This window comes from Mesocricetus auratus, unplaced genomic scaffold, assembly GCF_017639785.1.
Source record: "Mesocricetus auratus isolate SY011 unplaced genomic scaffold, BCM_Maur_2.0 Super-Scaffold_100013, whole genome shotgun sequence".
Taxonomy (NCBI): domain Eukaryota; kingdom Metazoa; phylum Chordata; class Mammalia; order Rodentia; family Cricetidae; genus Mesocricetus; species Mesocricetus auratus.
Window position 1 is genome coordinate 43,190,962 of NW_024429196.1, and position 13,281 is coordinate 43,204,242.

General features: G+C 39.9%; 1 protein-coding gene across 5 annotated transcripts in view; it reads right to left on the bottom strand.

Moving 5' to 3' along the window:
* Nme8 (NME/NM23 family member 8) overlaps positions 1-12,949 on the bottom strand; it is a 49,946-nt gene extending 36,997 nt beyond the window's left edge. For all 5 annotated transcript variants that reach the window (XR_002383078.2, XM_005071833.3, XM_040755634.1 and 2 more), the window contains exons 1-6: positions 12,835-12,949; positions 11,048-11,090; positions 10,717-10,774; positions 10,455-10,561; positions 7,679-7,750; positions 38-154 (exon numbers count right to left, since the gene is read on the bottom strand). Coding sequence is in view for 4 of the 5 variants with exons in the window: in XM_005071833.3 (XP_005071890.1) it covers positions 38-154; positions 7,679-7,750; positions 10,455-10,561; positions 10,717-10,774; positions 11,048-11,080 (387 nt within the window). In the remaining variant the exon portion in view is untranslated. The remainder of the gene's footprint in view (positions 1-37; positions 155-7,678; positions 7,751-10,454; positions 10,562-10,716; positions 10,775-11,047; positions 11,091-12,834) is intronic.
* Positions 12,950-13,281: the final 332 nt, after the last annotated feature.

A 13,281-nucleotide genomic window follows, 5' to 3' on the forward strand; every position in this document is an offset into this window, starting at 1 on the left:
TTCAAAAGTTATAATAGCCATTCATCAATAGTGTTACCTGAGGACGAATCATTTCACCTGCTACAATTTTCCTCTCTTCTTCTATCAAGTTAGTGACCTTTTTATTGATAAGTGGTGCATTTGCACCCTGAATCTTTGCAACAATTTTACCATTCTACAAGAGAAAGGAAAGTATTAAGGGACTTTTACTTTTATGTGAAGTCAATAATTAACATTTACTCTGTTTAATCCCATATCACACCAAACATCTTTAGGATACTGTAATCAGCCATTTGAACATAATAGTGATGGAACTGTTTCACTTTGATTTGGTAACATCAGCAATTAGAGTTCCACATTTTGTCGGCCCTCTACATAAGTCATGGCTGTATGCACATTTCCTTAAAGCATCCTAATGGGGGTACACACATGTCTGGCTGTACCCCCATTACCTACAGCATGTCACCACCATACAGGAGCACTCACAGGATACCTACCTTATTCATCCTTGCTTTAAATGTGAGCGATTCTAGACAGAACGTTTAATTTGATCTAATGATGTTCTGATTTCCTTTCTGTTGCTGTACACACTGACCAAAGGCAATTTGGGAAGGAAAATGTTTATCTGAGCTTTTCTTCTCGATCACAATCTATCACTGATAGAAATCAGGGCAGGAACTTGAAGTAGAGCACATAGAGGACTACTACTTGCTGGTTGCCCTCAAGCATTCTTAAATAGGTTAGGACTGCATGCCTAAGAATAGTGCCACTTACAAAGGGCTGGCCCCTTCTACATCAATCAGTATCAAGCCAAGCACCCACAAACATGCCCACAGCCCAATGTGATTCAAGCAATTCCTCAATTAAGACTTCACTGCTACATGACTGTTGTGTCAGGATGACAAACTAAGATAGATGCCACACCCCTTTTGTCTGTCTTTTACTTTATATGCACTAGGCACCTGCTTATGGACATAGAACCAGGCATAGTGGCATGGAATGAGAGGCCTTGTGTCTAACCGTATTAAATAATAAACAAAAACCCAAAAGACCCAGAAGAGTACAGACACATGTGGAATAGCAACCATATGGGTACCACTAAGGGAGGCTTGGAACACCCAGAAGATCTACAAGAACTTATCCCATCAGGGAAATGAGCTGAGGTATCATTAAATATCAGGAAATGTTTCTTACTTTAAGATATGAAAGATGTACATCTTTTGGGTATATGCCTAAGAGTGGAATTGCTGGATTTTGTGGTAGGCTGATTTCCATTTTCCTGAGGAATCTCTATACCAATCTCCACAGTGGCTGTACAAGTTGGCATTCCCACCAGCAGTAGAAGATTGTTCCCCTTTCTCCACATCCCCTCCATCATAAACTGTCATTAGTAGTTTTGATTTTAGCCATTCTGATGGGAGTGAGATGGTATCACAGAGTTGTTCTGATTTGCATTTCCCTGAAGGCTAAGGATGCTGAGCACTTTCTCAAGTGTCTCTCAGCCATTTTAGACTCCTCTATTGAAAATTCTATATTTAGTTCTATACCCCACTTTTTAATTGGATCCTTCAGTGTTTTGGAGACTTGCTTCTTGAGTTCTTTGTACATTTTGGAGATCAGCCCTCTGTCAGATGTGGGGTTAGTAAATATCTTTTCCCATTCTGTGGGTTGCCTTTTTGTCTTGTTGACTGTTTTTGCCTTAGAGAAGCTTTTCAGTTTCAGGAGGTCCCATTTATTAATTGTGGATCTCGGTGTCTGTTCTACTGGTGATATGTTCAGGAAGCAGTCTCCTGTACCAATTCATTCAAGAGTACTTCCCACTTTCTCTTCTAAGAGGTTTCAGTGTGGCTGGATTTATGTTGAGGTCTTTGATCCATTTGGACTTAAGTTTTGTGCATGGTGATAGATATGGATCTATCTGCTGTCTTTTACATGCCAGTATTCAGTTACTCCAGCAATATTTGTTGAAGATGCTTTCCTTTTGCAATTGTATAATTTTAGCTTCCTTGTCAAAGATCAGGTGTTCAAAGGTATGTGAGTTGATATCAGGGTCTTCGATTTGATTCCATTTGTCTACCTGTCTGTTTTTGTGCCAATACCAAGCTGTTTTCAGGACTATAGCTCTATAGTAGAGCTTGAAGTCAGGGATGGTGATGCCTCCTGAAGTTCCTCTATTGTACAGAGTTGTTTTGGCAATCCTGGGTCTTTTGTTTTTCCATATAAAGTTGAGGACTGTCCTTTTGAGGTCTGTGAAAAATTGTGCTGGTATTATGATAGGGATTGCATTGAATCTGTAGATTACTTTTGGCAAGATTGCCATTTTTACTACGTTGATCCTACCTATCCAAGAACATGGGAGATTTTTCCATTTTCTAGTATCTTCTTTCTTTCTTTAAAGATTCAAAGTTCTTGTTATACAGATCTTTTGCCTGCTTTGCTAGAGTTACCCCAAGATATTTTATGGTGTTTGTGGCTATTATAATGAGTGATATTTCTCTGATTTGTTTCTCATCCCCTTTATTGTCTATATATAGTAGAGATACTGATATTTTTTAGTTAATTTTTTATCCTGCCACTTTGATGAAGGTGTTTATCAGCTCTAGGAGTTCCCTCATAGAATGCTTTGGGTCGCTTATATAGACTATCATATCATCTGCAAATAGTGAAAGTTTGACTTCTTCCTTTCCAATTTGTATTCCCTTGATCTCCTTTTGTTGTCTTATTGCTCTAGCAAGAACTTCAAGTACAATATTGAAGAGATATGGAGAGAAGGGACATCCTTGTCTTGTTCCTGATTTTTATAGGAATCACATTGAGTTTCTTTCCATTTAGTTTGATGTTGGATGTCGGTTTTCTGTATATTACTTTTATTATATTTAGGTATGCTCCTGTTATCCCTGATCTCTCCAAGATCTTTATCATGAAGGAGTGCTGGATTTTGTCAAAGGCTTTTTCTGAATCTAGTGAGATGATCATGTGGTTTTTCTTTTTCAGATTGTGTATATGGTGGATTACATTGATGGATTTTTGTGTTTGAACCATCCCAGCATCCCTGGGATGAAGCCTACTTGATCATGGTGCATGATTTTTCTGATGTGTTCTTGGATTCGATTTGCCAGTATTTTATTGAGTATTTTTGCATCTATGTTCATGAAGGAGATTGGTCTGTAACTCCCTATCTTGCTGTGTCTTTGTGTGGTTTGGGTACTAATGTAATTGTAGCCTTGTAAAAAGAGTTTGGCAGTGATCATTCTGCCTCTATTGTGTGGAACAGTTTGAAGAGCATTGGTATTAACTTTTCCTTGAACTTTTGATAGAATTCTTCACTGAAGCCATCTGGCCCTGGACTCTTTTGGTTAGAAGATTATGGCTGCTTCTATTTCTTTAGGGTTTATAGATCTGTTTAAATTGTTTATCTGTTCTTGATTTAATTTTGGTAAGTGATATCTATCCAGAAAATCATCCATTTCCTTTAAATTTTCCAATTTAAGGAAGTACAGGTTTTCAAAGTATGACCTGATGATTCTTTGGATTTCCCCAGTGTCTGTTGTTATGTCCCCCTTTTCATTTCTGATTTTGTTAATTAGTATGTTCTCTCTCTATCTTTTGATTAGGTTTAATGAAGGTTTCTCTATATCAAAGAACCAACTCTTTGTTTCATTGATTCTTTTTCTTCTCTTCTTTGTTTCTACTTTTTGATTTCAGATGTCAATTTGAAAATTTCCTGAGTGAGTTTACTTCTTTTTCTCCTAGTGCTTTCAGGTGCTCTGTTAATTCTCTAGTGTGACAATTCTCCAGTTTCTTCATGTGGGCACTTAGTGCTATGAACTTTCTTCTTAGAACTACTTTCAGAGTATCCCATAGGTTTGGGTATGTTGTGCCTTCAAAGCTTGTATTCCACTGATAGCCTCCAAAACAATACAGAGAAACCCTGTCTCATAAAAACAAAAAAAGCTCGTATTCCAACTTATCTGCTCAACTATGTTCATAGCAGCATTACTTGCAATAGACATAACCTGCAAGCAACCTATATTCCCCTCAACTGAAGAGTGGATAGAGAAAATGTGGTACATCTACACAATGGAGTACTACTCAGCAGAAAAAAATGGAACCTTGAAATTTGCAGGCAAATGGATGGTATTAGAAGACACCATCCTGAGTGAGATAACCTAGTCACAAAAAGACAAACATGCTATGTACTCACTCATATATAGATTTTAGACATAGAGCAGGGGATTGCCAGCCTATGATCCCACCTCCAGAGAGTCTGGGAAGCAGGGAGGACCCTAAGAGAGATATGCATGGTAACTTGGAGAAGGGTTATGTGAGGAGATCTAATTGGATTGGGAGCAGGGGAGGGGAGGGGAGACAGAGATGGCAGAAAGAGAAGGGGAGAAGAAGAGGGGAGAACAAGAAGGTTGATCCAGGGCAAGAATAGAGGAGAGAAGGATGAGAGATAATAGAGGAAACCATTATAAGTTAGAGGAAAGACCTGGCACTAGGGAGATCTTCACAGATCTACAAAAACGACACCAACTGGCATTAAGGCTACCTTAAATGCCCTTCCCTGATAACAAGATTGATGACTTCCTTATATGCTATCCTAGAACCCTCATCCAGTGGCTGACAGAAGCAGAGGCAGACACCCACAGCTAAAAATAGAACTGAACTCCTGGAACCCAGTTGCAAAGAGGAGTGATGAGCAAAGGAATCAAGACCAGGCTGACGAAACCCACTGGGGCAGCTGACCTAAATAAGGGGGAACACATGGAACCCACACTGACGACTGAGAGACCATCATGGTACTGATCCAGACCCCCCCACCCCCAGAACCTGAGGTTCAGAGAAGAGGCCTCGGCAATTTATGGGACCTTGGAGAACAGATCAGTATTTATTCCTGGCATACAAATAGACTCTGGGAGCCCATTCCACACGAAAGGATGCTCTCTCAGCCTGGACACATGGTGGAGGACCTAGGCCCTGCCTGGGATTATATGACAGACTCTGAAAATCCCTCATGGAAGGACTTACCCTCCCTGGGGAGTGGAAGGGAGATGGAGGGGGAAGGGGGTTGGGAGGAATGGTAGGCCGGGGGAAAAGGGGAGGGAAAGGGAACTGAGAGTAAGATGTGTAAAAAGTTAAATAAACTGTGTATGCGTGTATATATATATACATATATATGTACACACATATGTATACACACACACACACACATATATATATATAAAAAGAAAAGTTAGTAACTTAAAATCTAAAAGTAAAAGAGATATTAACATACACTGGACTGCTACCTAAGGACTTCTCCAGGGAAGAAGTTTTCTTTTTTTTTTTGTGCTTTTTATACAATATGATGACATGAAATGTTAGAATTTCCAATATGTGTATTTCCTTCTATATTCATAAAATTAAGTAAAATAAAATAAAAATATGAAAGATAATAAGAGAACATGAAAGGGAAAAGGAAAAGAGAAAATAACCTATACAGAAGGGATGACAGATACAAGGTCAGAGGGCATGTAGGAGACATGGTAAGTGAAGAGACCCTCTGGGAAAGAGGCATTGAACTCAGTTTACATGCTCTCAACACCCAGAGAGATCCAGACCATATGGAGCCCTGACCACCTTGGAAGAAAACCTCCTTCACTCAGCCAAAAACCACTAGACTACTGAAATAAGGACTGTGAATGGACTGTGGAATGACTAACATTTTTTGAAAAGATTTATTTTGTTTTATGTGTCTTCATGAGTGTGTGTGTGTGTGTGTGTGTGTGTGTGTGTGTGTACACGTGGGGTCAGCCTGGAGCTGGAGTTACAGGTGACTGTGAGACACTGGTGTGGGAGATGTGCACTTATCTACTGAACCATCCCACCAGCCCCAAAATTAAAATTCCAATTGTGAAGCTGAATTGTGGGAAGGAGTGGAGTGAGCAAGAGAAGATGTCTGTCTGTGTCAGTTTTAGGTCCAAGAATTCTCAGTCCGATACCAGCCTGACAATTCTCTTGAGCAGAGCTGTTGTTAGAATGAAGTTTTTGTTAGTCGAGAAAATTGATTAATGAAAGAGGTTGAGATGGGAGTGTTTAAGTAATGAATGGTCAACTGGAAGGCAGTTTTGTAGTTAGGGAATACTCTTCTCCCATGAGTGGTCCTCCATGTGGTATGTACAGAACAGAGTACTTGAGGCATGACCACAGTGCTTAGTGGATAAGGTATGCTGGGAGGGATGATCTTTGGTGGAAATAAGATTAAGAATTCACCCAGCCATGGCAGAGTGAGGTGTCAAAATAGATAATGAAACCCCCAGGAGGACAAGAGAACTTGGGTTTGAAAGTCAGACTTTGAGCCACATGCCAATCTGTGAAGTTATGAAAAGAATTTACTCTAAGATTTGAAGTGACAGAACTGAGGTGGGAAAAAAGAAAATTAACAAAATGTGAATCCTAAAACAAAGGAAAATAAAGTAACTGAAGTGTGAGTGATAGGAAGTAAGAGAGACCTCTACTTCGCTCAAGGTGTGACAAAAATCTGAGAGAAAAAATAGTCATCACTTCTGCAGGCAGAATGCTCTGAGGTGGACAGTCTTTCCCTTTGTGCACTTTCTGATCCTAATTCCTTAAACAATTTATAGGCTAGGTGGCTTCAAAACTGTCACTCTACAAAAAAAATCTTGCTTCAAAAGCTGAAAACACCGAGCACTATACAGTCAATATAATGCAAGAACATAACATATTTTTATTCAAGTAAGTCAATAGTTCATTTTTTGAAATGGTTACAAGAGTTTATATACAAGAAGTGCTATTAATAATTATTTCTAGTATTGAAAACAAGTACCCTGCACCATAAGGTTAACCAAGTGACATTTGCTTCGGCTGACATTTCTCTTGACTACCCACAGGATTGAGTACTTAACTGTAGACTGGTTTTAGGAAACAATGTTTGTTATATTGTTTTCTGACTATTGTAGTTGTGTGTTCAATGCAAAATATAGGCACATACAGACAAGTGTAAAGGATAAATAAGATCACCTCAATCCCCTGTGAAGAAAACAATGAGAACAACTCAGGAATATATTTTGGGCAGACATATCTCTGTGAGTTCCAGATCAGCCTGGTCTTCAAGAGCTAGTTCCAGGACAGCCTCTGAAGCCACAGAGAAACCCTGTCTCCAGAAACCAAAAAAATAAAAATAAAATAAAATATAAACTTTCTAGGATATTCCTAAACATTTGTAAACACAGATATGGGAGCAGAATGCATTAGAAAGAGTGATTAGACAGTTGCTTTCACACAAATCCATGAGTACTTAGAAGCAATTCTTTCCTGAAGCTCATCTGAGAGCAATTAATAATTCCAGTCAATGCCAACTTATTTGTCTTTTTTCTAATCAGCTCAGTATGTGATAGTCTTTTGGGGGGGGGGTTTACGAGACAAGGTTTCTCTGTATTGTTTTGGAGGCTGTCGGTCCAGCCTGGCCTCGAACTCACAGAGATCCACCTGCCTCTGCCTCCCAAGTGCTGGGATTAAAGGCATGCACCACCACCACCTGGTTCAGTATGTGATAGTCTTAACAAGCTCCCCAAAGGCAAATTATTAAATTTATTATCAGACAAACAGAGATAAGGCAAACACTGTGCAAATACTACCACCAGCAAACAGCTCCTTCACAAGACTCTGATAATGACATGAAGAATACTATACTTACGAGACTAAAGAGGAACACTGGCTCACATTTGTCTCTAAATGACTGCAGAGTCACAATGCTGTCAGCTTCAGCCTGAAGGATATTGTAAATATTTTAGACAATAATGATAAATCAATATCCACTCTATTCTGTATGCTATGTCCAGATGATATAGAGATATGCATAGTTATTTCTGGGATTGCAACATTTTTTGAGTTTGTGATAGTTGTATTAAGGATCAAACTGCATGCATTAGCCACTTACACCCTGTGTTATTTGCTGTCTGTAGCCAAACTCACCTCTATGTTTCTACCTTCCTCTCTTCCTGGTCCTGCCATTACTCCTCCAGTCCAGCCCAAGCGTCCTTGATCCAAATAATGTTTCTTACTCCTACCTGACAGCTTGCTTCTGGCTCCATATTGAACTTGACTGACCCTCACCCAAGGAAGACTTTCCCTTTCAGTGCTGTACTACAGGCAGGTATGAAGCTGTCTCACTTGCTTTGTTAGAAAAGTAATGCTTTTCCAACTATATTTAATTCTAGCTCCAGGGGATCCAACACCTCTGGCCTCTTGGTATACTTGCACTCAACATTCATGGTCTCACACACAGACAACCCCTTACAGAAAGACACAGACACAGACATACAGAGAGAGAGAGAGAGAGAGAGAGAGAGAGAGAGAGAGAGAGAGAGAGAGAGAGAGAGAGAGAGAGGAAAAGAGAGAAGAAGAGAGAAAGACAGAGAGATACATATACATACACAAAGACACATATGTGTACAAAATTAAAAGTTATAAAGAAAAGAACAAAATGTTTGTGCAGAAGAGGATGTCTAGTTGACAACTTGTGAGGTCGGAAAGCAAACTGACTCCAAGTGTGTCTTGAAGGGCAAGGAAGGCATACGCCCAAAACATGCAGTGAGTGGAGGTTTTATGTCTGTTCACAGATTATGCAGCTTATAAATCTGGAGTACCCTCTTTTGTCAGTTTACACCTGGCTGACTCAGTATGCATCTGTCTAAGAGAAATGAATTTTAGGTTCTCTGGTAGTCACATGAAAGAAACGGGTGAAAGTAAAGCACTAAAATATTTTCCTTAACTCAATATCAGTTCAACACATATTCAATATTAATAGTATGTTTCATATCATTTTCCATAAAAAGTTATTATTTTGCAAAATTTAAGGCATGTTTTAGTGATTGATATTCAGTAAATAATTATTGATCAATACCTGGCCTCTACTAAAAGTAGATTTACATAGCCAAATGTTAAATCTCACAACAATTTATTTTAGTAATAACAGTTTTTAATTTTTAAAATGTATTTGTATGCAAGAGAGACAGACAGACAGGCAGGCAGGCAGGAAGGCAGACAGGCAGATAGACAGAGAGAGAGAGAATCTCTCTCTACTTCCACCATTTGAGTTCCAGGGATCAAACGTAGGTCATCAGGCCTGCCAGAAAGTGCTTTTACCCACTGAGCTATCTCAATAGCCCTCAGTTTTTTTTGCATAAATAATGTTTTGATATACTAAACAAGTTCATCACAAGTGGATGGCTTCAGTATAAATATGCAGGGTATAGTAGTATCCCACAGAATAGTAAGAACATATTATAAGATACAAAGCTATGAATTATCAACATGTAACATCTACACAAAGAAAACCATAAGATTGTTTTTTTTCCATCAAGATCAATAAAAAATATCTGAATAATTGGGTTGTTTATGTTCTTGGCTCTGCTTTTTCTTTAGTTCTTTGTGTATTCTGGATATTAATCATCTATCAGCTGCATAGCTGGGAAAGTGTCCCTACCACTCTGTGGACCTTCTCTTGATTATTTCCTTAGCTGTACAGAAGTTATTTCATTTTATGAGGTTCTACTTGTCAAGTGTTATTGTAGGATCCTGCCTGGGTCCCCATTTCTGCTTTAGCCCCCAAATAACACACAAGACATTATATTAATTATAAAGCTGTTGACCGTTTGCTATGGTTTCTAATCAGCTAGCTCTGACTTAATCATTAATCCACAATCACCAATATATATTTTTATAAGGAATTATCTTTCTGAGAACTCCAGACTTGCATTCTTCCTTCAGAAATCAGATCGTGACAGTTCTCTTCACTACATTTCCCAGAATTCTCCTAGACTCCTAGTCCCACCTATCTTGCTTTCCTATTTAGCCCTCAGTTTTTAAGATTAAATTAATAAAAATTGAAAATGCATGTCTGTAATTGGTCTAGATAGCTTTCAAGTGCTCTGTTTATACATAAAGGCACATTGAACAATAAGATTCTAACAGACTGTTAACATGGATATAGATAAATTGAATAATCAATATGACTGAGTTAAATGAATTTGGCTATGATATTTAATCTCATAACTTTTTATAACTAATAGATGAAAAGAGAAATTACTTCCTTTGAAATATTTGTGCATAGATAAGTATCTATGGATTTACTCCCTGACCCTTAGACACAGCTCTCCATAATCTTAATGTACTCAAGGACACATATTGACCAAGTAATGAAGTGAAAGAAATATCAACAGACATGTGTCCATTTTTATATTTTCTTAAGGTTTGCAGTCATGACAAGTTATCTCAGCATCACAGAAATTAGGTAGAGCTCATAACTTATTCTTAAACTAGGAGAACTAAGCGTATAGTAAATTCCAAGGCAAACATTGTTTAGAGTGCAGATTGACAGGTTGCTTAAGTTAAGACAATACTTGAAGTACTGGGGAGTCCTTAAGCCCTAATGTGACAAAAAAAACATTGAATGAAAATGAAAAGCTTACAACGGCGAAATGAAGAATCTCATCTTCATTCAGTTCATTTTTCAGTTTTCTGAATAAAGCTTGCACAGCTTTGCAAGGTCCACACCAAGCCTGGTAAACATCAATCACTAGAAGATAGTGCCATTAATGAAAAGACAGAGTCAAAGAATTAGAGACTGGCACATTCCCATCCCAGATGAGGAAGGCAGGAAGGTAGCTTTGAAATGTAGAGTCAAATTCTGCAAGGTGTCCCCTAGATACAGAGAGCAGAAATCCCCAGTACCTGTTAGGCCTTTATTCAGCAACATCTCATCCCACAGGTTCTGACTATTGATGACCGACTGCAAAAAGCAAAGCACTGTAAGATGCAGGAAGTGTCATTGCACCAGACAAACACTTGCTGGCATCTGTAAGATGCAGGAAGTGTCATTGCACCAGACAAACACTTGCTGGCATCTGTAAGATGCAGGAAGTGTCATTGCACCAGACAAACACTTGCTGGCATCTGTAAGATGCAGGAAGTGTCATTGCACCAGACAAACACTTGCTGGCATCTGTAAGATGCAGGAAGTGTCATTGCACCAGACAAACACTTGCTGGCATGGCAGACCCACCTGTAGCTGGACTTCACGCTTTTTGCTTGCCATTTGTCTACTTCTGCATGAAAAAGGAAAAGAAATATGAAACATGAGAGAATATGAACACCGTTATCTTTGTGTGCCCAAACAACATCTTAATGTACTTAATGCCAAATTTCCCTTTAGAAAATATTAGCCATAAAAAGGGAACCAGGAAAAAAGAGAGGGGAGAAGAGTAGGGGAGAAGAAGACATGGGGGGGAGAGGTTGAGTTGGGATAAGAATAGAGAGCAGGATGAGAGATACCACAATAGATGGAGTCATTATAGGTTTGAGGAGAGAGCTGACGCTAGTGCGATTTCCAGAGATCTACAAGGATAACACTAAGCAATAGCGGAGAGACTACACTAATAGCCCCTCCTTGATGATAAGGTTGATGACTACCTTATATGCCATCCTAGAACCTTCATCCAGTGACTGATGGATGCAGAGACAGACACCCACAGCTAAACACTGAACTGAACTCCTGGAACCCAGTGACAGAGATAGAGGAGTGATGAGCAAAGGGGTCAAGACCATGCTGGTGAAACCCACAATGACAGCTGACCAGACAAGGGGGAGCTCTTGGACCCCAGACTAATGACTGAGAGGCCAACAGGGGACTGATCCAGACTCCATGAATGCAGTGTCCGTGAGGAGGCCTCAGAAATCTCTGGGGCCTTAGGTAGTAGATTAGTGTTTACCATGGAGTGCGAATGAATTTTGGGAGCCCATTCCACATAGATGGATGCTCTCTCAGCCTGGACATATGGAGAGGACCTAGGTCCTACCCTGGATGAAATGACAGACTCTGTAGATCCCCCCAAGGAGGTGCTCTCCCTCCCTGGGGAATGATGTGGGGGGGCTGGTGGAGGGACAAGGGAGGAGGGGTGGAAGAGGGAGCTGGGATTGACATGCATGTTTCTAATTTAAATAAAAACATATATTGAGAAAAAAGTTGCATTTGATGTGTAATCATTTACTAGGTTCCTATTACCAAAATGATTATTCTGGGCATGGTTTCTTTTTCTTTGATGTTATAAAGATTTAATTTTACTTAAGGCAGTTATTTAATGTGGTTTTTTTTATCCATAAAAAAAGTATGAGTTGTATACAATTGTTAATGACAAGGAAGTGTTTCCTTTCTCCTGAGGAAAAGTGAATTTCTTATCAGATATCTGGCCGGCCCTGTGATTTAAATTAAAATAAAATTTTGGAGAAACTGAAAAAGAAAATACTGGCCAACTGAGACTGGCCTCCAGAGAAGAGGCGACGTCACAGGCAGACTAGTGCATGCTGGGCACGAATTATGTCAACAAACCAAAGCAACTATGTGTTTGTGTGTGTGTGTGCACTGTGTGTGTTTTTAATAATGTGAAGTCACATATGTGTGTTGTGTGTGTATTATTGTAAAGCCATACCATGTGTTTTAATATTATAAATTTATACTGTGTGTTTTACTTATTTTTTGATATTGCAGTGGTCTCCTACACCTTCGGTAGAACATGTTAATTGCCTGTGAACATGCTCTTCAGACCTGCTCACTCCAAGGTTATTGGATTTTTAGAACAAAATCACTGGTGTTCTCTGGAACATGGATTTTCCATGGCTGTTTACATCAGGGATGGGTAGTAGACATAAAGTCGAAAGAAAGGAAAGAAAGTTGTTTTACACCATAGCAAAATGGGCCCTCTCAGCCACACTGGAACCTTTAATGACTAAATTGGCTCTTTTGCTGGGGTCTATGGCCCTTGGTAGCATGAGCTCCTAAAGTTCAGTCAGTACCTGTGCTGCTGGGTCAGGCCCGGGCTGAGGGTGGCAAGGCTCCTGCTGTGCCTTCTTCCCCAGCAGGTCCAGCTAAAGGAGGGGATGAGGGATGCCTGGTGTCACCCCCTGGAAGATGAAGAGCAAAGACACCAACGTTCAGCCCTCGAGGCCTGGCTTGCCCTTCCCTCACTGTGGTGGAGGCTCGAGGCTCCTCCTTACAGCGGGTAGAACTGGGCAGTGAGCCCAAGAGCAGTTGGTGCCTAAATATCCTTCACCACTCCTGCCTCAGCCCTGGAAATAAAATTTCCGTCTCCTCAAGACCCTTGCTTCTACTGCCTCCTTCTGAGTTGCCCTATCTAAGCTTATCCTGGGTGTCCCCCGTACCACTCCACGTGCGCGCCACAGCATTTCTGGTTTTCAGGGAGGCTTCTCAAGAGCAGACCTGACCTCTCTCTTGGGCTTTGG